Source organism: Lithobates pipiens, unplaced genomic scaffold (assembly GCF_037356315.1).
Source record: "Lithobates pipiens isolate NorthernLeopardFrog02 unplaced genomic scaffold, aLitPip1_a1.2 Scaffold_1, whole genome shotgun sequence".
Lineage (NCBI taxonomy): Eukaryota > Metazoa > Chordata > Amphibia > Anura > Ranidae > Lithobates > Lithobates pipiens.
Genome location: NW_027507685.1, coordinates 75,148,480 through 75,175,227, shown reverse-complemented (window position 1 = coordinate 75,175,227; position 26,748 = coordinate 75,148,480). Strand labels below are relative to the sequence as shown.

The window sequence follows — 26,748 nt, the reverse complement described above, 5'->3', positions numbered from 1 at the left end:
AGCTGTCTTCACCAATTCATGTCTATAGGCAGCTGTACGCAGCACCAGGACATCCAGAGCACCAAAATATGAAATTGTTTACTGGAAAATGTGCATGAAACCTAAAAATGATCAGTACGGGGTGGAGTCAAGATATCCTAAAATGTCAGTAATATGGGGTCGCACTGCAGTGACAGATGGAAGGTCGGTTGTGTGTTGTCTATGACCAGTGTACATGTGAGGTCTTCTATATCCTGTCTGTGTACAAAGAGAAGGGAGGTCTGTGTCCTGCTGTCTAGGGACATATAGCAGAATTTGCTGCACAATACAATGGTTTCTTTTTTTTTACAAGGGCCCCTCCCCTTAGACTCAGAGACATTGTGCAGGGCTATGCAGTGTCAGTCTGAGAGCAGCTGGGCTGGGGTGTACACTGCAACGGAACAGGGCAGCACCAAAACCAGCATGCAATAGAGGAGGCAGACCCAGAGCACCCAAGGAGCACAGCAGAGGACCACCGCTCCATCCGGCACAATAGGACCATTCTACCACTCAGGATTCCCTGCACACGTGGAGACAGCATTGTGAGGTCTGATTGCACATCTGATAATGGATTTACCTTTAAGTCAGTGACTGGATCACAAGACTGATCACTAAAACTGGAGATCAATACTTTCCAGTTATATATCTGTAGCTAATGCCTGATTTATCGTTAATATTTATTTTTATTTTTTTTATTGACTTTTCCGTTTTGCCTAAACTTTTATTTCTAAGCAAAATATCACACCTGAAGCTGTTGTTCTGGCTTAAGTTGTGATTTTAATTTGTGTTATTTTTTTTTATTTAAATTTTTTTGTTGCTCTGAGCAGGAAGGACCACTGACCCTCGAAAGCCAAATCAGGACTTGGGAGGATGGCAGCGAATAAGGTTGGGAAGAGGCTGATTAATAAAACCCACTCTCCGTCCAGGAACAGAGACTCAGGACATGCCATACAGAGGAGACATGCCCGGGTCACGGTCAAATATGACCGCAAAGAGCTACAGAAGAGGCTGGACGTAGAGAAGTGGATCGACGAAAGTATTGAGCGCCTTTATGTGGGCAGGGTAAGTGCTAAATATTATTGTATAAAAAATATTAAGGATTTATATAGCGCCAACAGTTTGCGCATCGCTTCACAACACGACACCATTATTTTTGTGCAAACCAATACATTTATTTGGACCTTTTTTATCATTTTGGTCCAGCGCTCCCTCCTACTGTTTTATATATGTTATTTTTCTAATATACAGTAGAGGGCGGTCAGATGTGCATACACGAGCCAAATATCCCCCAGGCACGTGTTCAGTTGTCAGGTCCCTAAACATGGATGGTAGCCGCAAACCTTGCGGAGAGGTGGAGGAGGGGTACTGCAGACCCCTTCAATGTCCGCTTTATCAGGGAATTGCGGTCAGATCAGGTTTTATAACCATATAATCGCTACACCCTCCTCTGGGGGTGTCTACAGGTACCACACAGGGTTGCCAACCGCCAGTAAATTTACTGGCAGTTTGTAAAAATCCAGTGATTTTATTTTTTATATACATTTTTTTTTTTTTTACAACTGCCGGTAAATATCAGAGGCTGATCATTTCATTCTGTGTTGACTTTTTAAGTGTAAATCAAGCAAATTACTTTGTTATAGGTATTGTCAGTGTTTCAATATCATGTTTATACTGTTCAAATATTCACTGTGTTCGTTTTTAATAGGAGTTCTGTAATTTCTCAGGTTGCCAGTAAAAATATGAGCTCTGCTAGTAAATTTTCCATGTTTTGTCAGTAAAAAATGCTGTGGGAGGTCGGCAACCCTGGTACCACATACACATTAGATCTTTGCCTGATCTGAAAGAAAAATAAGTGGTCATTTGTTTTCTATAAGGCTTACCGTAGAAAAGCAGGTACTTGCTGTTCTTATACAACTCTGAACAATGCCAGGAACTGCTGCGATAATCGATGGAGACAGCAGTGCACATGTGTTAATCCTGGTTCTTCACTCTTCTACATGGAAGAATGAGGGATTGGGACCTGCTCAGATTTCCAATAAGTTAGAAGTTCTCCCTCTAATAATGAGCATCTTTGCCTTCAGCAACTCGTGGGGAGAGGAAGAATAGTCCAATAATTGCAAAGCTGGTTATATATAGCTTGAATTTCATCCGATCCTTCAGAATCAGGCAAAATTTGAGCCATGGGTGGCACCACCTGGCTCAACAAACTTCGACTGAGAAATCAAAGGAGCAGCCAAAGTCGTTTTTAGTGGTGTAGTGTGTGTTTTTTTTTTTTTTTTTTCCATTAACCTTTCCAATAATCTGGGCTTTATGACCTGCCCCGATCTTTATTAAGAAGTAATTTGTACTGAATGAAAATTCTGATCCCTCAATAATCATATTGGTACATGTATGGAGTTACCATGTAAACTTTTTAATGTCTTTAAATGACAAGAGCTTGTTAGGTGTGCACATGTGTGGTCAAATCTGTATAAGATCAGGTTGTCCAAGACAGAAATGGGTCATGTGACTCCATTTTTGAGTGTATGGCCAATCTAATGGTGCCCATAGCTAACTGTTTTAAAATCAATGCAGGGTCTGAGCATGACTGTATCTGCCATTTCAGCATACATTTTTAGCAGAGCATCTGGTGTGAAAATTTTGGTTACATCTGGATTTTTCAGCTTATAAACTATTTTTCCCCATGGATAAAGCTCAGCAAAGTCTACTATTAACATAAATGTGCATCCTTACGTGATGCAGACATGCATGATTATTGGAGTACTGGGAAAATGGTGGTTGAGCAGATGGATAATTTCAATGACCAAATGCACTTTGAGTTTGGGTATCTTGTTGTTTAATTAGTGGAGTAGATGCCCAACCGAACCCATATACAACTATTCTAGTGCTATGGAAATTAGAGAGGACAATAACTGGCTGCTCTGGTCGTACCTGTTGTTGTTGGGTGTGTGTGTGTGTGTGTGTGTGTGTGTGTGTGTGTGTGTGTGTGTGTGTGTGTGTGTGTGTGTGTGTGTGTGTGTGTGTGTGTGTGTGTGTGTGTGTGTGTGTGTGTGTGTGTGTGTGTGTGTTTTGTTTGTTTTTTGTTTTTCACTTTTTGAAAACAATGGCCTCGTAAAAAGAGAAACTGTTAACACAAAAGCAAAGATTAGAACTGGTTAAACATACATGAATAAACTAAATCCAAAAATTTAGAGACGCCTAAATGCTATTCTAACCATTTCTAAGCTATTATTTATACAGTTGGCATCTCAATAGTCTTTAATGTATTTTTTTATTTATTATTAATATTTTTATTTATTTAAATGTATAAATATATTTGTATCTATGGACTGACTTTCACTTTTTGGGCCTTAGTTTAAAATTTTAGCATTTTTTCACCAGATTTTTAGTTGCTTTTAAATAATAATTTTCTTGATCTTTTATATATGCTTAATGTTAGTGTGCAAATCTATTATATTTAAGCAGAGTTTGTGCTATTAATTCAGCATATTTCTTGATATATTATTAATGAAAATTATTCTTTTCACTATTGTTTTCTCACTTAGCGCTGCACTTATTTTTTATTTGCCATAAATGTATTTGTATTCATTCTTTACAATTCAATTTGCTTAACTGTCTTGCATAGGGAAGGATTTTGTAGAATGTCCTTGCTTTCTGCATTAGGGTTGATATTATGTTGATGAAGTACAATGCCTCGCATGAACCAGTAGGACACTGGAGTTATGCTGCTCCTATAGGGCCGGTTCAAACTCCTGCGTGGTGCGAGATTGCATGTGATTCACACCGCAGTGCAAATCACGTGCGATGTGAATTCAGCCGTACAGATAGTATGGCTGAATTTGCATCGCATTCGGACCAAACTTGCCTAGGACCCCTTTTTTGTCCGCGGCGGAATCGTAACGCATGGGTGCTCACACCCATGCAATCGGATCCCTGTCCCGAATTTGCAGATCTCACTGCGATATGCAGTGGATTCGCAGGATTCCCGCATCGCTGCAGTGTGAACTGAGCGTTACTGTTTGCCTTGAGGGCCGGTTTATACTGCAGCGATGCAGGTACCCTGTGAATCCATTGAATTTGAATCGCACGGACATCACATGTGAGTTGCACTGTAGTGTGGTGCGAATCACACGCTCTAAGTGCTGGTTCACACAACCTGACAAGTCATGCTCCATTCAGTAAAATTGACCCGTTCTAATAGGAGCTACTCAGAAAAAGGTTCCTGTACTATTTTGGGGCGACTTCGGAGAGGCTTGCATTGACTTCTATTAAAGAAGTCATTTGCAAGTCGCGCTGTGCCGGGTGGCTTCAGAGTCGGACAACTTTGAAGCCGCCCCCGTGTGAACCGGCACCAAGGCTGGGTTCACACTAGTGTGATGCGAGACATGTCTTGTGATTTGCACCACATTGCTGTGCACATCACATGGGATGTCTGTACGGTGCAAATTCAGCCATACAAAGCCATGTATGACTGAAATCGCATTGTGTTCGCACCAAAAAAAAATTCTGCACTGCGTATCTCATTATCTCATGGATGCAATCGGATTCCTGTCCGCTTTCACAGCTCATAGAGAGCAGTGTGAACTGCCTACGAATGAGATGCAATGCAGAAACCTGCACAGGAATCGTGCTGTTTCCTGCATCGCACAAGTGTGAACTGGGACTTAAGGGTCAGTTCGCACCAGAATGCTTGTTACTGTGTGTTCCCTGCAGTGCGACTTTTCAGGTGTGAACAGGTCCCTATGGTTTATGGAGTATAAGTTGAATTGTGCTGGAAGCCACTAAACTTAGCGGTGTGTATAAACCATTTGTTACAAAATCCAAGGTGCTGTATCAAAAAGTAGCATTGTTAATAGCAACAGTCCTTTGTGGCGAGTACCACAACAGGTTCCCCTAGCACCCCCCTCTCCCCGCTGCTAATGTATGACAGAGGATAAGTGTACCGCCCTGCATCCATTCTCTGACCCCTTTCTCAGGCTGCCCATGGTTGGAATGGACTGTACACTGCTTTCTAGCAGTTAGAAGGTGGTTACGCATGCACGGTGTGTGTTTCATGTCATTGGTGGGCGGATAGGGTAGTAGAGGGTGGGCATGTTGGAGTAGAGTGTGACAGCAGTACAGTGCCATGAAAAAGTATTCATACCCCCTTGACATTTTGCAAATTTTGTCATGTTACAACCAACAGCGTAAATGTATTTTATTGACATTTTTTATGTAATAGACAAACACAATGTGGCACATAATTGTGAAGTGGAGGAAAAAATATAAATGGTTTTACATTATTTTTTTTATTTATTTTTTTTTTTTTTTTGGCGTGCATTTGTATTCAGCCCACTTTTTACTCTGATACCCCTAACTAAATTCTAGTGGCACCAATTGCCTTCAGAAGTCACCTAATTAGTAAATAGAGTTCATTTGTATGTGATTTTATTTAGTATAAATACAGCTGTTCTGTGAAGCCTTCAGAGGTTTGTTAAAGAACTTTAGTGAACAAACAGCATCATGAAGGCCAAGGAACACACTAGACAGGTCAGGGATAAAGTTGTGGAGAAGTTTAAAGTGGATGTAAACCCGAAAAAAAAAAAAGTCATAATGTAGAGTATAAGATTTCCTATCATTTGAGCCCAGTCTTGAAGAGTTAATCCAGCTCTGAGCAATCCTCTTTTATTGTTCAGTGAGATTTTCTCTGTTTGTCAAGATTTTTGTCAAATCCTCCCCCTTGCTGTGAGTGACAGGTGATTTACATATCTTGTGCACTAGCCTAAGAGACATGCATTATTTTTTAATTCCCTACCACTCCTGCTCTGCAAGGATTGGCTGTTCCACACCTCAGCATGATTTGGCATACTGAAGTCATGTGGGGACTTTTCTGGGTTTTGACTGGATGTTAGTGATCATAGCAGAAGTTCAGTGTAAGAAATACACAGGAGAAAATGCATGTTAAGGGGAGTGTAGAGGTGGGTGGGGAGTCTACTGACCTCACGACTCCACCCACTGAGCCCTGGAAAACATACCCACCCACAAAATCTGCAGTTTTTCAGACAGAGGGGAGACATTTGACGGATAAGTATACATGCAGGAGGCATGTATATCCTTCTAGATAACCAATATTGCAGTAGTTTAGAAAGGATGAGAGTGTGTTTACATTCAATTTAAAGCGGAATTAGGTTATATATATATATATATATATATATATCTCCATCCCAATCTCACGGAGCACTGTTCAATCCATCATCGGAAAGTGTAAAGAATATGGCACAGCTGCAAACCTACCAAGACATGGCCGTTCACCTAAACTGACAGGCTGGGCAAGGAGAGCATTACTTAGCATTACTTACAGCCAAGAGGCCTTTGGAAGCTCCGGAGAAGCTGCAGAGATGCAGAAGCTACCAAAGCACCTCTGAAGCCACAGGCCACTGGTTGCCAGCCACTGATGTGGAGTGTGCCTGGGGTGGGTCCCTCATGGCCCACCCATTGTTTCAGCCCTGTTTGTGATACAAACACCAATTGCTGGATAAGCAGGGACCACTAAGAAAGCACAGTTTATACATGCACCGGGTCCCTTTCCCCCTCCTCTTCTTACTTTGTTAGGTAGCTGGTTGGCTCTTTCTAGCTCACAGGCGCCCTCCTGATGATGCACTGTAGCACATGCGTAGTATGGCACAAATTGCCCCAAAGTCTCATGGGATGTGTGAAGTGAGAATCACGGGAGGATTTCTCCAGAAGGCTATGTCATTATCACTTAGGTGAGAAAGGCAGAAGCTTCAGCTAAAAAATAAATAAATAAAAAAAATCCAAAATTTTGTTACTGTGATAAGGGAGATGGGAAGCAGCATGCTTTAGTATTATTTTTATTTTTTCTAGTGTTGCTGTTGGAGAGTTCCCCTCACTTCCTGTCTGGTAAAATATTTTCAGCAGGGACAGAAAGTGAGGGTAAACCGGAGCCCTGGACAGCAATCAAAACCTGACGTGTTCTGGCCTTCCCCCTACTCAACTTAAAAAAAGTAATTTGTTTCCGTTTTTTGGAGAGTTCCTGATAGTAAAACGCTTCCAGCAGGACAGGCATGAGAGAAAATCTCTAACAGGGCCTAGATAGATCCAAAACTGAAAAGAAACTCAGCATTTATAGAAAGGCAGCACACTCCATGGGGATCCCAGACCAGGAAACCTCTTCCTGTCACCTGGAGTGGGACCTGCCAGGGCTAATGTGCTGTTAATGCCTTTCTGCTCTCTCTTCTTATTGGGCTGGTGGAGAGTTAGAACATTGCTGAGTGATGACCACAGAGACCAGTGTTGTTTTTGCCTCCTTATCAAAATTTTGGTCGGAAAAAGCTCTGATGGTTTTCCCGACAGGATTTCGCTCAAGCTGTCTTGCATATACACGGTCACACCAAATTTCGACCATCAAGAACGCGGTGACGTACGATGGGACTAGAAAAAGAAGTTCAGTAGCCAATAGCATCCATCTTGTAGTTGAATCTGAGCATGCGTGAGTTTCTGCGCATCGGAATTGCATATATACGATCGGGATTTCCGATTAGAACGTTTTTCCGTCTGCAAAATTGAGAACATGCTCTCAAATTTTTGCTGGCAATTCGGCCAGCTAAATTCCAATGGAGCATACACACGGTCGCATTTTCTGATGAAAAGCTCTCATCGGTCTTTTGCTGGCTGAAATTCCGATCGTGTGTACGCGGCATAAAGGTGCCTTAAAATGGCCTGGCCTTTGGCCAAGCTGTGCACCATGTTCTTTGACCTGGCTGGAATCTGGCTATTTATGACAATAGTCATACTGTTTTTATCTTACTGCAAGTTTACCAGACATCTGGTTTATCTGATTGGAAACAAAAGACTGCAATATCTTCAAACACTGGATTATCAGTGCAGCTTATCAGGGCCGCCTCATCACTGCAGCCCGGTCAGTACTCCACACAAGGCAAGAGAGAAATGGGCACAAGCGCCCTCCATAGTGCAGAAGCACTTTTTTTTTTTTTTATAAAAAAATAAATAAATTGTGAGTTGCTCTCAAAAGAGTAAGTAGGAGATAGGAGGAAGTGACAAGAATCGCAGCCCCGGGGTTCAGGGTTTGACTATGAGGGAAAACAGACAGACAGGTGACAGCCAGACAGATGGTGTAGGGTGCCAGGTGTTGCTGTATAAAAGCCAGGACTCATTCGTCCAATCGGAAAGCGGACACGATTACGGGGAACAACGTCCTCTGCCTGGTGCCCATATCACTCGAGTATGCAGTCAATGAACCCGTTTCCAGGCGTATCTGCCTCTTCATCAGCATGACTGGCTGTTGCTACCCACTGACAAATAGGGGGAAAAGTAACTTGCCAATACTGAGCCTCAAGCCATACCCCTGCATTCATAGGGATGTCATTTTAGGAGCAGCGACTGTCCCACTGACAGCTGTGGGATTTCCTACACTAGGAAGCAAGTGTAACAAGGTCCCGGACCTCCAAAGGCTTAATGGTAACCTCCAGAATTTGGGAGAGCCAACATTCGTCTTTGTAGAGTGGATTACAGGGAATGGTGGGTGTAATGCAAGATGGAGTGATGGGCGCCAGACACTTTTTGAATGTAAAAGAGATTTATTGTGTCTCAACAGAACTGTGGGAGAGTGGGTTAGGGCCAGGACACCCTTAAGTAGATGCAATGTTAATTGGAAGACTCCTATAGGTAGACAGCTATACAGGGGGAAACCTCCAGCCAGATACCACTTCTGTATAGGTAGGACCACTGTCTCCCATGGCAACAAATCTTGTTACAGTCACTAACGGTAGTTGTATTTAACTATTGGTAACACAGATAGTTCTCCTCATACTTTTACAGTCTCTCACTGTAGGTCTTCACTCACCGAGCTCCCAGTCTCTCATTAGACTCTCAGACGCAAACGCCACTGGATCCCCGGAGCGCCTCCACTTCCATAACTCTGTAGCTTCCTCAAGCGTCACCCCCGCTTTCCTGCTGGGTCCCTGGCTTGGCACTCAGATACACCTCTGCTGTCCCGCTGGGTAGGCTTGACACTTGTTGAAGTTTTCCCACTTCACCGTCCCTGGTTGGTGAGAAGACTGCTCTGGTACTGACTCCAGCTTACTCACAGTGGTCTGCGGTAACGAGGTGGTTGGTCCCTTAGTGTCGACAGCTTCCCCTCTACCTCCGACCACAACTGGTTCCCCTGTCTGGCTGAACGTTACTCTCAGTTGGACTCCAGTCCTGCAGTCCCAACTCTGTGCTGCTTCTGGTTAGGCCCTCAGACAGCCTAGCAGCCAGATGTCCCCCGGGATAGGCCTCAGGCTTCTGGCCTACCAGCCCGGGGCAGCATAACACATGTCCACACAGACAGCTGTCCAGGTGGCACAGAACCCCGATCACCTGACTCGACACAAATAGGCTCTCACAGCAGGCCAAGAGACCAAATCCATTCATAACCTGACCTTGCTAAGCACTTGTCTATCTAATGTCACCAGCATCACGCCACCTAGCGACAGAAGAGAGAAGGTGCAGACTACCAAAACTAGAGAGGAATAAGTGGATTTACTAACATTAACCAAGGCAACTACAGCATGGAAAGCTGAATTTACTAGAAACCCTGCCTAAACTCCAGGGTGCGACACATGGACCACCTGTGCATCCCCGTGTAGGTTTAAAGGGCCTTCATATGGGGCACATATGCATATGCACCATGTGAATGAGGCCTAAAAGCCTTGGTCCAATTGCCTCTTTTTACCACTCCAACTACAAATGTAAATTTTGGCCTTGAGTATGATTAACACGAGCGCACAATTCCGTATGCCCATGCAGGACTGTGTTTTCCCACTTGGGGAGGCTCAGCATTCAAAAATGTCTTCTGTCACAATATGGAATTGAAAGATCCACCTACAAACAAAATGAGTGGTCAGATTCATTATTCAAGGCTGATGTCGGACACATTTCAATGTTGGATAAGAAGGAAAGTGCTCACTGCGACCATGCTGATATTACAGCGTTATTGGGGGTTCTTCCAATCACGTGGAAGTGATTAAGCTCTGACCAAGTGGTATACAGTACAGCCTTTTCAAAGCTAATCACTACCATGTGAAGTGAGTGGGCTCGGCTCCTTTCTGTATGTCGATGTGGCAGAAACTAATAGTCCTTTATGGTAGCCACTTTTCTGACTGCAAAACAGAAGTGTGAGGAGTGAACATTGGACATCAGACAAATCGGCTTAAAAACACGTGATAATCCCTGCAAACTGATTATATGGTTACCACATTTACCGGTATATGATTACGTCTCTTCCATAAGGCTTGCTATAGACAGCTCAAATATCGGCAGACCTCCTGAACGGGAGGGTATCAATTGTTTCCTCCATCCTTGATCATATGGAGGGGGAAGTCTCCACTGCCAGCTACTATTATGTTTGTACGGCCCTGGCACTGGCGCTGCCTAATCATGGATATATCTGATAAGATTCAGTTTATAGTTTGTAATTAGGGTTGCTACCTCATCCCTTCAAACCTGAACACATATGAATTACACAGGTTCTGAGGTTATTTTAATGCGGATAAGGCACAAAGTGAGTTTAATTACCACCTTAACCACAGGTTAAACTGAATAGTGACTGAATCTTATCAGATATATCCACGGTTAGGCAGCAGGGATGAGGTGGATGAGGGATGAGGTGGCAACCTTATTTGTAACCCAGATCTCGAGCCAGGGGTTGCTTGCGGGGCCACCCATGTATTCAATTTTCGGCCTATACAGCAGGATTTAGCTGAAATTCAGGCTGTCAATGGGGGGGGGGGGGGGGGGGGTCATTTTATAATCTTCTTTAAAGCGGGAGTTCCGCAGTTTTATTTTTTATTTTTTTTTTAAAGCCAGCAGCTACAAATACTGCAGCTGCTGACTTTTAAAGCGGTAGTAAACCCGCTATTTTTTTTTTTTTTTTTTTACCACCTGCAAAGCAAAAGGCATAATGAGCTAGTATGCACCGCATACTAGCTCATTATGAAATACTTACCTTAGAACGAGGCCCCGACATCTGGCCCGATCCATGCCGAGGGAACTGACATGCTCCCTCTGCGTTTCTTCTGGGTATTGCGGCTCCGGTGCTGTGAGTGGCCAGAGCCGTGATATCGTCACTCCCGCGCATGCACGCGGGAGATTTCATCCCGGCCGGTCGGCCACTGCCGGACTTTCAGCCGAGAATCCCCTTGTGCGCATGCGCCGCTGCAGTCAGTGGCGCATACCGAGGGGAATATCTCCCAAACCGTACAGGCTTACAGATATTTTTTTACCTACAGGTAAGCCTTATTATAGGCTTTCCTGTAGGTAAAAGTAAAAAAAAAAAGAGTATACAACCACTTTAAAATAAGGACACTTACCCGCCCAGGGCACCCGCGATGTCGGCACCCGAAGCCGATCTCTCAATCATCTCTCGGGTGCTGCCGCCGCCATCTTGGGTATGGGAATCAGGAAGTGGAGCCTTGAGGCTTCATTTCCCGGTTCCCTACTGCACATGCGCGAGTCGCGCTGCGCAATAAGGATGGTCCCCGCTGTCTCTGGGATCCGTGTGTTTCCCAGCAGACAGTGGGGGACCTGCGGAAAGGGGCGGGAATTCTGCGGATATCTATGCCGGAAGTGGGTGCAGATACCTGTACTGCACAGGTACCTGCACCCCCCCCCCTCCCCCCTGAAAGGTGCCAATTGTGGCGCCGGAGGGGGGAGGATTCCAATGAGTGGAAGCTCCACTTTAGGGTGGAGCTCCGCTTTAAATCCACTAACAATTGATTAGAAGACTGATGAGGTTCTCTGTTTTCTTCTATAAGCATGTTTCTTGTCGGCACATGTGCACTGCAGCACATCTAATTGTCTCCTTTATGTGGCTGATAAAATGACAAACTCAAATATTTGCTAGTTTAATTTACAAATACGTTTCTTCCTTTTGTTGCAGAGGCTCCAGCCTCTTTGCATCCACTTCCCAACTATAATCCAGTAAGAGCTGCAAAACAATTCTTGGGGCAGGATTCCTGATGGTGACAACAGCAGTCATGCCTGCGTAGTCTTCACCAGAGGCCCCTTTAGCAGGGTGACAAAATCATAAGCACAGTTAGGAGACAAAACGTAGTCGCTCTACAACAGGAAGTACCTGAACAAGGCTCTTCATGGCAGGATCACTGTATCACAAGTATTTTAAAAAGTTACAGATTTAAAATGATTGAAAATTACTTCTGGAATTAAATGTAACGTGAAGGCTTCTAGGAGATTTTGGTGCTTACATAAACTTTAGTTGCATAAATCATGGGTATTTTATGTTTGCACGCAGTTAAGTTGGCACATTGACATTATTATGGCCGCGTACACACGCGCGGACTGTTCGCCCAACTTTGTCCGTCAAACAGTTTCGGCAAACAGTCCGCTCAAATTTAGCATGGACGGACATGGCCACACACGACGGACGAACAGTTTGCTGAAACCGTGCGCGATGACGTGAACGGCACGTACGACGGGACGAAAAATACGACGTCCTATACACTGCATTATAGCTTTCGGCGTGAAAATCCTTTCTGAGCATGCGCGCAACTTTGTTTGACGAACAAGCCTACACACGAGCGGACTGTTCGCTGAAACAAGGTTTCAGCGGACAGTTTTTCGGAAATTCCGAAAAACCTTGTCCGTCAAACTGTCCGCTGAAACTGTCCGCTGAAAGCCCACACACGAGCGGACTGTCCGCCCAAACACTGTTCAGCGGACAAAGTTGGGCGAACAGTCCGCCCGTGTGTACGCGGCCTTAGATGTAACAATAGCCATTGGTCTTGAAAATGTCCTGTAGCCAATCAGTCCTTTCAATAAAGGTGGCCGTAGACTGATCCATGGCCATCCCTACAGAAGTCAAACATTTGATCAACTTCTGTTCGAAGGACATAGTTACATAGTCGCATACCGAGAAACTACTTTAGACTATCGGCATCAGCAGCCAATGATCAGTGTATTGTGACAATGCCGGGCATGCTCTCAGAATACAATGTCCTGGGGGGGTGGGTTGACTTTGTGTTAATTGAGTAACCTGTTTTGTTTTTGGGGAATGAAAAAGCCAGCTTTACATTGGTTGGTCAATGGTTGCCTGCAGATTGGTCATAGTCACCATGTTGGTAGCATATGAAATCTCCTCCACTATTTGTCTTTGGTAAATATACAACTTGGACATTACACTCATTGTAAAGGCAATTCCCCGCTTGCAAATCTCTGGGCATGGCTGCTATTGGACACTACAATACATTAATTTCTCAGTCTGACAGTAAATGGGCACACCTGATAATGGTCATGTCATGTACCTGCATTCATTTGCATGTAGTTTATACATTACTATATAATAAAGCGACAATGAATCTATACAGTAAGTAGCATTTTACAGGCCTTGTGACTGCTGGACTTTTATTCCTACTGTATAATAGAAGTACCCATCACATAGGGTTGTTGGAAAGAAATGATAAGGCCTTAGATACTTTATTCTTCCCATCTACTGCCTCTATGGGAGGGGTGGCGGAGGAATGTGCATGTGTTTTTCTCTGTATGCGTCACGTATACAGATATAGACTCTGTTAAACTGTATAGGTATAGAATGTGAGACTAGGTTCAACGACAAATGACAGATTGCAGATAGTCTGGGCAGTTCTTGTTTATGGGGTAGACAATGTATGTGGAAAGTCACCATGTAACCATTATCATGAGTCTATGAGTGCATTTCCCACATTTATCCGCTGGGGTGGAGGGGAATCATTTCTCAACCTCTCGGAGCAGTTTTGTGAGTTTATTTGATAAGACCATGGAAAGAGTAATGATCATGTAGATAGTCCAGTAGTCTTCAGTTTACAATCAGGTTTTGGTTTACTATAGTAGTGGATCAGGCAAAGCAGGGCTGCTTTGTACCTCCTGTACTGGGCATCATCAGTTCAAAAGGGGGGCCCAGGTATCTGATTAGCAGGAGGGTCGGCTGTATTGTGTTTTTGCAACACCCTCCTCCTCTCCCTGGTAGGCTGTATAAGGTTTGCTTATTGGTAGGCTTTATAAGGTGTCAGTGCAACCCTGAAGGTGAAACAGGGAATGCAGTGCCCAAAGAAGCAGGGTTTGCTGGTGGCTGTGGCCTGATGACTCGATCACCGTGGAGCAGCTGAAGCAAACTGGATGCACTGTGTGGCAGGCGTGCTAGAAAGGAGCGAGACATAACAGGCAGCTGGGAAATCCGGTAGGAGAATCAGAAGCCAGGCCAGGGGTCATACACTGTAAGATCCGTCCTTAAGCAGATTCAGGTAGGGTCACTGGAACAAGCCAAGGTCATTCATTGTCAGGGGTGGCTGGTGAAGTTTTTAGGATGGGGGGGGGCGCCAGACCCTGTCCTTCCTTTTTTGATCCCTCCCACTTGGTGAAAATGAGCATGGTCTCATGGGCATGGTCTCAGAAATATTGGTGTGACTTAAAGGGGTGTGGCTCTAAGGGGGTGTGGTGAGCATCCGAGATGAACAAGGGATGGGGGGAGAGAGGGAGAGAGAGATGGAGGGACAGTAGGCCCAGATCCTACACAACAATAGAAATATGTGTACTTTCTATCATTAAATTGTCATATAAAATTAAATCCTTCAACTCACTATAATGCAGACTCAGTGGGAGCCCTGAGCGTGTCACCTGCCCCCAGCAGAGCAGAGTCCCTCCTTGCATCAGGTGCCCCCAGCAGAGCAGAGTCCCTCCTTGCATCAGGTGCCCCCAGCAGAGCAGAGTCCCTCCTTGCATCAGGTGCCCCCAGCAACACAGCCCTCCTTCATGCCGCATCTATCTCTGTCCCCTTCAATGGCAGCTAGTTCCTGGCTTTCTCCATGTGTTCAGTGGAGAGGGGCCTCCCCTCTCCACTGAACACAAAGGGATCAGTCCTCACAGCGGTGGCCATCTTTTTGTAGCCCACCAGAAGTGACATCTGGTCTCACACTGAGAACAAAGCACCTGGCCATAGTGATACACTACGGGCACTGTGTGGAAGCTGTTCGGCGCAATGGACTGCGCCACAAAGCAGCTCCAAACCCAGCAAATGAAGTGCCTCGTCTGCAATCTTGTGATTTATATAGATGTGGTGCACTGTGTCCGGTGCCCAAACACAGTGCACTTAAGGACTTTTTTTTGTGACTGCCTGGGGGGTGCGTCACCCCCTATGGATGGGCTGCCACTGTTCACAATAAGACAGGCATAAGCAGAGTCTGTGAGCCAAGCCAGGATCAATCAGTGGAGTAGGCAGAAGTAGGTCAGAATATAAGCCAGGGGACAAGCCAGGCGATCAGGATAAGCATGTAGAGGAAGCCAAGGCCGTTCAATGGGAAGTCCAAGATTAGAATGTGGGAACACAGGGGAGCTGACGATAATCCAGCAACTCTGGGATCTCAGTAGTGGGTTTATATAGGCAGTGGGCTTCAGCATCTGTCACAACCTGCGCCTCGGCGTTCACATTAGTGCCGTCATTCATCTGCGTATGCCAATGTGCCTGGAGGTTTGTCTGGTGAAGCCATGATGAGTATTGGCAACATTGTCAGTCCTATGGCCATTTCCCTGACAGTGTCTCCCCCTCCCCCCCCATTGGGGCAGCCTCTGGATGCCCAAACAAGCCAGTTTTTCAGGATATCTATTTACAAAATAGCTGTAAAAGCCTAGGAGCATGTATATTGTTTTGCAGGTTCCCGTGAATTTTCCTCTGCAGGATACCCCTTCCATTTAATAAGCAACTGATTTTGCCTACCTCCTCTTGCAGATACTGTTTTAGAGTTTGGGGGGTTCTTTCTGTTTTGGCCATTATTTTGTGGATGTATGCAGAAGTTCCATGTTTAAGATCCTGCAGAGATTTCGCCAAAGTCTGGAGATAAACTGTACCCCCCTATCGGAAACTATACTGTCTGATAAACCATGCAGTCTGACTATTTCCTTTATGAAAATATTTGCAGTGTCCATGGCGGAGGGTGTGCCTACCACAGGCAAGAAGTGTGCCATCTTGGATAGTCGGACTGCGACCACCAAAATGATCGTAAATTCTTTTGGGGGGCAAGTCCACTATAAAATCCATAGATATCTTCTGCCAAGGTTGCTCCGGAACCAGTAGTGGTTTTAACAAGCCCCAAGATTTAGTGTTGGACCCTTTTTGTTGCGCTGGCAGGTTGTGCAAGAGTTAACATAATTCTTACAGTCCTTTTTTTTTCAAGGTGGGCCACCATAAGGATCGTTGGATGAGTTTGGACGTTTTCCATAACCCAAAGTGCCCAGCAAGTTTATGGCTGTGGAAGGTTTTCAGGACCTGAAGTCTGGTTTGCTGTAGAACAAAAATCTTGTCCCGATGCTAAAGAAATCCCCTTGACTTCTTAATGAAGACACCTCTGGCTCTGTACACTGAACTGAGGCCTGTTCAAATGATTTTTTTTTTTTTTAGATTAGGCTGAATTAGCAGGAAGTTCTGTGTTGACAGGATTGTACTAGGCACTGGAGTATCAGGAAACATTCGGGAAAAGGCCTTCCCATTCTTAGACCCCGGGTGTTAAGTGATGTGGAAGTTGAACCTGGAAAAGAACAAGGCCCATTTGGCTTGACGGGGTCTTATGCATTTGGCAGTTCTGAGATATTCCAGGTTCTTGTGGTCTGTAAAGATCGTTATAGGGTGTGTGCGGCCCCTTCTAGCAAGTATCTCCATTCTTCCAAGCCAGTTTTTATAGCCAACAGTTCCCAGTCCCCAACATCATAATTCTTCACTGGTTGACTCATTTTTCGAGAAGAACATAAGGTAGAGTAGGATCAGGATGGTGAAGTGACTTAGCTGAAATGAACAGTCTTTAGCTTTTCAAAGACTGCCTGAGCTTCCGAAGACCACTGAAATCGGACATGCTGGCGGGTTATCTGAGCAATTGGAGAAATGATCAAAGAGAAATTTTTCACGAACCTTCTGTAAAAGTTTGCGCAGCCCACAAACCTTTGAACGCCTTATTTTCTTTACATCAGTTCTGTGGAGTTCCAGAGTAGCTGAAAAGATGAGGATATCGTCCAAGTAAATGATAATAAAATGGTTTAGATATTCTCGAAAGATGTCTTTCACAAGATGCTGGAACGTGGCTGGTGCGTTGCAGAGTCCAAACGGCATTACTAGATACTCAGTGTCCGAACCGTGTTCTGAATGCAGTTTTCCACTCATCTCCTTCTCGAATGTGGACAAGATTGTAGGCAACCCGCAGGTCTTGTTTGATGAAAATCCGAGCTGTATGAAATCTTTGAAAGAGTTCAGGAACAAGTAGAAGCGGGTAGCGGTTTTTAATGGTCATTTTATTTAAGCTCCCTGTAGTCCAGACAAGGTCTTAAAGTCTTCTCTTCTTTTTGACAAAGGAATCTACCCGCACTAGCAGGAGAGGAGGAAAGGCGGATGAACCCCTTATCCAGATCTTCATCAATGTATTGCCGTAAGGTCTTGAGCTCTATTTCAGATAATGGAAATATATGGCCAAAGGGGATCTCAAAACCTGGAAGCAGCTCGCTCGGGCAATCATAAGGCCGATGAGGTGGGAAGACATCAGCTCTTTTTTTGCCTAAGACATCTAGAAATTCCTGGTAAACTGAAGGTATATCTTGAAGGGACTTTGGCAACTTGTAGATTTTCTGGGTTTAGGCACTAAACCCAGAAAGGGCGGCACAGTGGTTTAGTGGTTAGCACTCTCACCTAGCAGTAAAAAGGGTCGCTGGTTCAAATTCCAACCACGACACTACCTGCCTGGAGTTTGCTCTCCCTGTGCCTGCGTGGGTTTTTCTCTGGGTGCTCCGGTTTCCTCCCACACTCCAAAGACATGCTGATAGGTTAATTGGCTTCTGTCCAAAATTGGCCCTAGTATATGAATGTGTGTTGGGGACCTTGGATTGTGGGCTCCTTGAAGGTAGGGTCCGATGTGAGTGTGTGATTGTATGGATACCTTAAATAAATAATAATATAATAGATGGGCATCTTAATGAGATGCATTGTATAGGGATAATTGTAGACACACACACTCCCTCAGGAAGAACTGGATGGACTGGTGTCTTTATTCAACCTTACTAACTATGTAACTATGTAAACAGTGCTGCAGGCAGTAAGAAGAGGCGAAAAGTACTTCCTTCTTGTTCCAATTGATTTGTGGGTTATGTGCCTGCAGCCATGGGGTTCCCAAAATGACTGGAAACATGGGTGAGCACAAGACATCAAAACATGAGTATTCTTGGTGGCTGGAGTCAGTTGAAGTGAGGATGTGTACAGTTTTTGTGTGATGGGCCCTGAACTGGGCATTGAACCATCGTCAAGGTGTACTTCCAGTTTATGCGCCTTATGATGAAGGGGAATGCTGAGTTTCCTTGCCAGAGCCAAGTCCAAAAAAAAAAAAAAAAAAAAAGCTACATGCCACAGAGTCAATTATGGCCAGCAGCCGGACCTCCTCTTCCGCCACCTGCAATGAGATGGGGAGGACAAGGTGAGATGAGGAAGCCCCAGAGACCTGGAACTATACTGGGGAACGTGGAAAGGACTTCCTGGGCTCAATGGGGCAGTTGTGAAGGAAATGTCCGCTTCCCCCCACAATAAGAGACCTAGATTGCCTTGCTGGAGAGAGTTTTAAGCTCAATTTGCATAGGCTCAGGCATGGTTGTGGTAGGAGGAACAGATGCTGGTTAAGTGGAGACCTTGGGCATCATCCAGGTCAGTCAGAAGTTTTGAGATCGCTCAGACCGTCGCTCCCACAGACGTCTGTCAAGTTATATGAATAGTTGAATGAGACCCTCAAGTGAGGTAGGAGTCTGTGCTCTGGCCAACTCCTCTTTAAGAGCTTTGGATAATCCCACCCGGTACTGATAAAGCAGAGCTGCTTTATTCCACCCTGTGTCAGCGGACCATTTGGGGAACACTACGGTTTACTGCGGTATATTCCTCCACTGGGCGCTGACCCTGCTGTAATGTATGGAGAATTCCGTGGTCGCCAACCTCTGAGGATTGTCGTATAACTGTGCCATGGCTTCAAAGAATGAATCTACTGCATTGATAATGGGACTCTTCTGTTCCAATAAGTTGTGGGACCAAGCCTGGGGTTCATCCGTGAGTAATGAAATAATGAACCCTACTTTTTATAGTCTCTGAAGTAAAAGTCCTTGGCGAGCCAAATACAATAGGCAAGCATTTTTGAAGGCCCTAAATTTCTTCCGGTCTCCGGAGAACTGTCCGGGAGTTGGTACCCGTGGTTCTGGTGGAGGGACAACCATGGTATGTGTCGAAGCGGTGCATTCTGGAGATGCAGAAGCAGAGCTGGCAGAGGATGGACCATAAGCTGTGGATGCTGGTGAGGATGACAGGTCTTTCAAACGAACTTCCAACTGGAAGTAGCCTTCCTGAAGTCTCTGTACGGCCTGGGTGAGAGCATTAACCTGCTGGCACAGGGCCTCTATACACCTCCCTTGGCCTCTGAAAACGTGTCTGGATTATACTGTCAGAATTCTAGTTGGAGGTCAAGGTGCTGAGAGGTCTCCCCTTGCAGCTGAGTGCAGCGCAACCCTGAAGGTGGAACAGGGAATACAATGCCCAAAGAAGAAGGGTTTGCCGGAGGCTGTGGCCTGATGACTTGATCACCGTGGAGCAATTTAAGCAAGTTGGATGCACTGTGTAGCAGGCATGCTGGAAAGGAGCCAGACATAGTGGATAGCTGGGAAATCCGGTAGGAGAATGGGAAGCCAGGCCAGGGGTCATACACGGTAAGATCAGTCCTTCAAGTGGTTGTTAACCCTTACAAACCACTTTGAACTACAGGTAAGCCTAGATTAAGGTTTACCTGTAGGTCCAAGAAATATCTCCTTAACCTACACGGTTAAGGAGATATTTTACAAAAATAGGGCACCGCTGTCTACAGTGCATGCGCACCATAGACAACGGCGCAGGCGCACTGGGAGCGCCACAAGTGAAGGTAAACATGCCCCCACTTATGGCTCTCACGCGCATGCACCGGAGTGACGTCACCGCTGCTCTGGCCACTCACAGCGCCGGAGCAGTGATACCCAGAAGGAAGATGGACGCTTCGTGCTAGAGGGGATGGCGGTGACATTGTTGGCTCCTGTGTCAGGTAAATGACACATAATGGGCTACTATGTGATGCATAGTCGTCCATTATGCTTAACCTTTGCAGGGAAACAAAGAGGAGGTAAACCCTCTTTAAGCAGATTCAGGTAAAGTCACTGGAACAAGCCAAAGTCATTCATGGTAAGACAGCCAGAAGCAGAGTCGGTGAGCCAAGCTGGGATCAAGCAGTGGAGCAGGCAGAAGTAGGTCAGAATATAAGCAATGGGTCAAGCCAGGAGATCAGGATAAGCAGGTAGAGAAAGCCGGGTCGTTCAAAGGGAAGTCCAAGATAAGAATGCAGGAACACAGGGGAGCTGATAATAATCCAGCAACTCTGGAATCTCAGCAGTGGGTTTATATAGGCATCTACTACAACCTGCGCTTTCTTGTTAGCGATGTCATGCATCAGCGTCTGCCAGTGCGCCTGGAGGTTTGTCTGGTGAAGGAGGGTCAATACATACCTAAAATTCCAGTGCAAGATTTACTTTCATAAGGTAGTAAACTTCTCAAGGTTATGTGAACCAGCCAAATGACAACTCTTGGTGATTTGTGATGGTCATTAGACATGGTGATTGGTCATCAGGCACAGATCTCTGCAATTTGGAAAGCAGCGTTGAGTGCCATGTGATCCCTCCATACCAAGAAATACCAGGTTTTGCACAAGATATGGGAGGCACAGGAAAAATATGTATAAAATAAATTCTGGTGCATCCTGTTATGCAGATTTAGATTGAAGACCAGTTGCTTGAATTAAGCTTTACAGCTAGGCAGTTAGCTTTCTGAAGATAGGAGCTCCATGATTGGCTGAAATCGTATGTTATTTTTAACAGTTGAAAACGGACACCAAGAGCATTCTGCTACTTTTTGTATCTTTCAGATTTGACCAGGAATCCAGGTAGAGCTTAGTATTAACTTGACTTTCCTGGGTCAAAGCTGTGCAATATGTGCCTTTCTGCTGTTAGAGAGCATAGGAAGTTGGAGCATTGTAATGAGGGATGGGGGAATGGTGAACTACTTGGCTAGAAGGGGCTATTGCATGTTGGGCACTACAACTTTACAGGCAAATGAAGGTCTGAAAGCTAAGACATACGGGCAACTTTTTAGTGCCTGCTTTTATTCAATGAAATTTAATTTGGACCCTGTTCTTAATGAAAAGTCTGCAGGCATCACAGAGGTGTTCAGCATATGGACATGAATATGAGCTGTGCCTCTTGTTCAGAAAATCGTTATTACAAAAATCTAGGTCCAAGGGGCAGACAGGTCGTTAGTCTGTAGACTTTGGCTGGATAATCCTGGGATTTGGCTGCTAATGCATATTTGGCTTGGCATTAAAATAACTTCCAGAGCATTATCATGGACCCTGCTGTACAACATTTTCCTAGATGACAAATTTACTGATATTCTTATGAAAATTTGGTTTATTTTGGGATTGCAGACTCCAGGTTACAGTTATACATGCTTGAGCCCCATACACACGGTCGGACTTGTACAAACTTTTCCGTGGACTTTTGTACAAAGTGTGTTGTCCACAAGTTTGTATTGCATACACACGGTCGGACTTTTTGACAACAAACACGAACGTAATGACGTCACAACGTACTGACGCCGCTTCAAAAGAGGACGTTCAATGACTCCAGCGCCACCTTTGGTCAACTTCTGTATTGTAGTCTGATCGTTTGCAATGGTTCTGAGCATGCGTGTTTGTACCTTGTACAAAAGTCCGATGCTTTTGCGTACACACGGTAGGACTTTGCTCCATCGGACTTTTGTTGCCAGAAAGTTTGTCCGTTCGCACAGCCAACAAAAGTCCGATGAAAACAGAAAAAGTTTGTCCGATGGAGCGTACACACAGTCGGATGTTGCTCCAAAACAGCTAATTTGCATGTTTGTTGTCAAAAAGTCCGACCGTGTGTACGGGCCTTTGGAGAGGTTTTCCGGTGTACAGCTGTGCTCACTCTCAGAAATGCCTGAGGGATTTGGGATAACATAAAGATTTCTAGAATGGGCTTTCAGCAGATGGGGGTTTAAAGGGAAGTTTGTTGTCAAATATTGATCATACACAAGCTAGAGGATTTCTGGAAGCCATGGTGGGAAGATATGTTTGTGGATAGGCCTCCCAAATAGCCCTATTTGGAAGAAATGCCCCTTTTGGACCCAAGTCCCTCCAGTCCTATGTAAATTTACTAATAATTAAAGTAGATTTTACTTTGCTCCAAAGCAACAACTGCTGATTGTTTTTTTTGTTTTTTTCTGTAAATGTATGGGGGCATTGTATTAGCCATCAGTAACAATATTTCTATAGCACTTTTCTAGATAACTCCAAGGAATCTGGTTAGGATACATGGATTTGGTAGATTCTTCAGATGTTTTCCTCAGATGGAATAATAAGAATTTGACATCCGCAGACAGTTGATGTCTAAAAGTAAAAATTAACACTAAACACTGGTTTAAGGAAAAAAATCTATTCATATGTATTCCTAATTCAAAAAAACACCTATTGCTTTTAGCCTCCCCAAATCATTTTAATAATAATAATTTAATAATATTTTTTTTTACTACTGCGTTTCGACTTCCTGTTGGATAAATGGAGGGCTAACCATCTCATCAATGCATGTGAATTCATTGTATAGTCTCTCATTACTCAGATATAGGAACCACAGGTAAGGGGGTGCCTTGCTGGGGGGCTGTAGCTTACGCATGCATTTGTAAATGTATGCTGACTAAATCCCTGTTTTTAAAGCGTACGGTAAGTAGAGCTTGGATTTTTTTTCCTTGGTTGCTTTTTTGTCATTTTGCCTCCAATACTCCTTGCTGTAAGCCCAGTTGTAGATGGGGGCAGCGGCTCACTTTTTGTAGACTGTTACTGCGTTCATTCTCCATGGTCTAGCTGTATGTAGCAATGTAGCTACCGTCTTTTGCTCACTCCCAAGATGGACTAGGGACAATGAACTATAGGATTGTAGTTTGCATAGAGCAGTGCACAAGGCTACAACTAATGAGTCTTAGGCTGGCCATATATTTATGTACTTTTTCTTTAGATTTGCCAAAACCATGTAAAATAAGATCAAACCTAAACGCTTTCAATTTTCTAAACAATCAGACACGCCATTATACTACGTAGTTGACGGTAAATCTAAAGGAAATTGAATAATGTATGGCCAGCTTTAGTAGTGAAGGTGTGCCCTCCAGCTGTCAGAATGCCACAAGCTTCTGTAAGCTTTTTGTCAGGTGTGGTCCAACCCACCACCAATATCTCCTTTTTTTTTTTTATCAAGCTGAAATTCAGTCTACTTGTTCTTCTAGGCCAGTCTTAATGTATGATGGTAGACCTTGTAGGACTAGCTTTAAGGATATATACACATGTGCATCATCTGGATAAGTGGTAGCTGGATTATTTTGGAATATACACATTGATAACAGTAGTGATTACAGTTTTGAACATTGACTGACTGAATCCAACTGAGACCTGGAAAAGGATGGAGCACTTATCTTTATCTTTTGCCACCAGTAAGTCATTCATTTAATGGAAAGCGCAATGTGTAGGCAATATATAGAGGAGGGTCTAGGGCAAAAACTTTTGGGATTCTGGTTTATTTTTGTGAAAAACTGCCACTGATGAACTCCATTTCTGAATGTTAATTGCTTGGCAGTCTGCTTATCCTGATTTTCTATATTTTTCACATTCCTTGTTCACACGCCATAATGCTGTTTCAATGGCTTTAAACCCCCCCCCCCCCCCCCCAGCCTGCATAGTAGTAGAGTTTTCCGGTAAGAATGTCACTCCTTTTGTATACTTCATGTTTTACATATATATACGGTACTGTACATGGATACTTCAATATAAGTATCTCTACCCTCAAAGGAGCTGCTTGGTAATTTGGGTTCTCTGTACCTTTTTTACCTCGTCTGTAAATTACCGGTAGTATCAGGAAATAGACACAAGACCATTTAGTGGTATATGTGTTACAATAAATGGTGGATTGAGCATAAATGAACACACAGAAGCTAGGTTCAGACACAGTCCACGAGACAGTAGTAGGATCACTATGCTATGGTAACTTGTATTGAAGTTCTGTACCACTAAACTGGGATTAACTCCTGAATTGGCAAAGTCAGCAATAAACTATGCATATAAGCATTGATTTTAATGTGAATAATAATACTATAACTAGTCTAGAGTGCACTCTAAGCCCTTGTACACACGATCGGAGATTCCGACGGAATGTGTCCGATCGGAGCGTTTTGTCGGATATTCCGACTGTGTGTGGTATGCATCGGACTGTTTCCGTCACAATATCCGTTGGACCAAATTTTCCAACTTGCCGGAAATATTTTCCGACAAAATGTTCAGATTGGACATACTCCGATCATGTGTAGAGAATTCCGATCGGACAAAGTGCCACGCATGCTCAGATCAAATACCTACACCAAAGCTATTGGCTACTAGCCTGAACGCAGTCCCGTCGTAACGAAATAACGTCATCACGTTCTGAACGATCGGATTTTCCGACAATTTCGTCCGACCGTGGGTATACAACAGTTTCGGACAAAATCCGACGGATTTGGTGGTCGGAATCTCCGATCCTGTGTACAAGGGCTAAGAATGTCAAGGATATGGTGCAATGTACCACTGAGAGGCACCTCTTAGCACACGTAATAGGTAAAGGTAGTAATCTTTACTCCTAACTTCTCAGCTGACTAGTATTGCGGCCCAGTTATACTGTTGGTGCACATGAGAATAGTCCCAGTCAAGTCTGCAGGCAGCAATAATGGCGGTATGACCAGTTCTAGAAGGGCTCAGTCTCTCTAGCAGCAGATAGTAAGGGCCCATGCACACTGGGCTTAAAAAAGCTGCCTTCATTGGCTTTCGGCATTTATTTAATGCAGCCTGCATACACAGCTGTAATTTAGCCTATTTGTCCATTCACATTGGGGCATTTACAGGCATATTTGTAGAGAAGCGTTTTCAGGCATAAAAAAACCCCAAAAAGAACAAACCTCTGAATCGAGTTTTTGAGAGGAGCTTTTGGGCAGAAAAAAATGCTTTACACGTATAAACGCACAATAACACAGCATTTTGGAGCGTTCGGTGTTTTCAAGTGTACATTGATTATAGTGAAAAATTAGCGAAAATGTTTTGGAACAAAAAGCTTATAAAAGCAAATACTCAAACTCTTGTACAATACGAGCCTCTATGGGTATATTTCTATGCTGCTTTTTCTGCAGGAGGTTCTGACTTTTTTTTTTAGCCGCCTAGTGCGCATGGACCCTAAATCCCCCCCCCCCCCCCCCCCCCCCACACACACACACACACACACACACACACACACACACACACACACACACACACACACACACACACACACACACACACACACCAGCAGTTTGCCAGTCTCAGTGATATTAAAGCCCACCATCCGGTCACACACAGCGATTAGTCCACTCTCTGCTCTGCACCCAGGTGATTCTGGCTGTTGGCACATCTGGACTCAACACTCCAGATCCTGCTCAAGCCAACATTATGCAGTAGTGGGGTGCACATTGGACAGCAATGTGTACTCTCTGGGCTCCTTCATAGCAAGAGGAGGCTGTGTCCTATACAACCTAAAACATTTTTAGCTCTTTCCATTTCTCCTGGCAATCTATCTCTGGGGAATGCAGTTCAAAAGCTCACACCCAACACCCACAGTGGAGCATGTGCCGTACTTGTGATTCCTCGTTGAAGGATCGGTCCTGCTTACATTTTCCAGCTTTTGTAAAATGTGCATCTGACCACCAGAGCCATAATTGCACACTGGAAGGTCAACAATGTTCTTTGTCCCACAATTCCTCTGGACACAAAGGCCTAGGATGCACACGACTATGAAGGGGCAAATAGGCCTATACTTTTTTTTATAGCTGTATAATTTACTGAACCGTGAACGTTTTTTTAAATTTATAGCTTTATTTGCAGAACACCAGACGTTGGCCTGCAGAAAGGGTCACTTTGCAGTTCTTTACACTCACATGAGCATACATAAATACAGCTCATAAAAGCAAACTGTATGAATTATTCATCCAGTGCCAGGCTAGAACAGCTCTGGGGTGCATATCATTCATTTTCCAGCAAGGACAAATGGATGTCGTGTGTGCTGGTGACATTAATCAGTGTCTCAGGGGACAGCACATCCCCCCCCCCCCCCCCCCAACTAAGTGTCACCTCTTCCCTATGGGGACATCTGCTCATTATCTAGTAATTGGGCAGCTGTGTCCATCCTATCAGCTGCATTGAAACAATGTGATCAGTGATTGGCTTACCCTAAACACTACATATCTTCCATTAACAGGTTTATTTAATAAAGTATTGCAAAGCATAATGGGCAACTGAAGGTAAATTATTGAAATCTAAATTCTGTCTGGTTGCTATGGATTGCCTTTTTGTACATTGTTCTTTGCCTTATTGATTATGTCTGAATTTAAATCCTGTACATTGAGACACTACATGGCACTTGTCACTGCAGGTCCCTGCAACACATGTGCCCGTATTGTTATAGGCACAAAATCACGGAATCACCTGTATAGCAATGCCAAGAAAGAATTCTTATCACCTAGTACAAATGCTAAAC

At 44.3% G+C, this 26,748-nt stretch overlaps 1 protein-coding gene across 1 annotated transcript in view; it reads left to right on the top strand.

Annotated features, from left to right (window-relative positions):
- Positions 1-300: 300 nt before the first annotated feature.
- PPP1R14A (protein phosphatase 1 regulatory inhibitor subunit 14A) overlaps positions 301-26,748 on the top strand; it is a 64,568-nt gene continuing 38,120 nt past the window's right edge. Inside the window, exons 1-2 of the mRNA XM_077458232.1 lie at positions 301-565; positions 846-1,080. Coding sequence (XP_077314358.1) covers positions 889-1,080 — 192 coding nt within the window. The 5' untranslated portion in view covers positions 301-565; positions 846-888. The remainder of the gene's footprint in view (positions 566-845; positions 1,081-26,748) is intronic.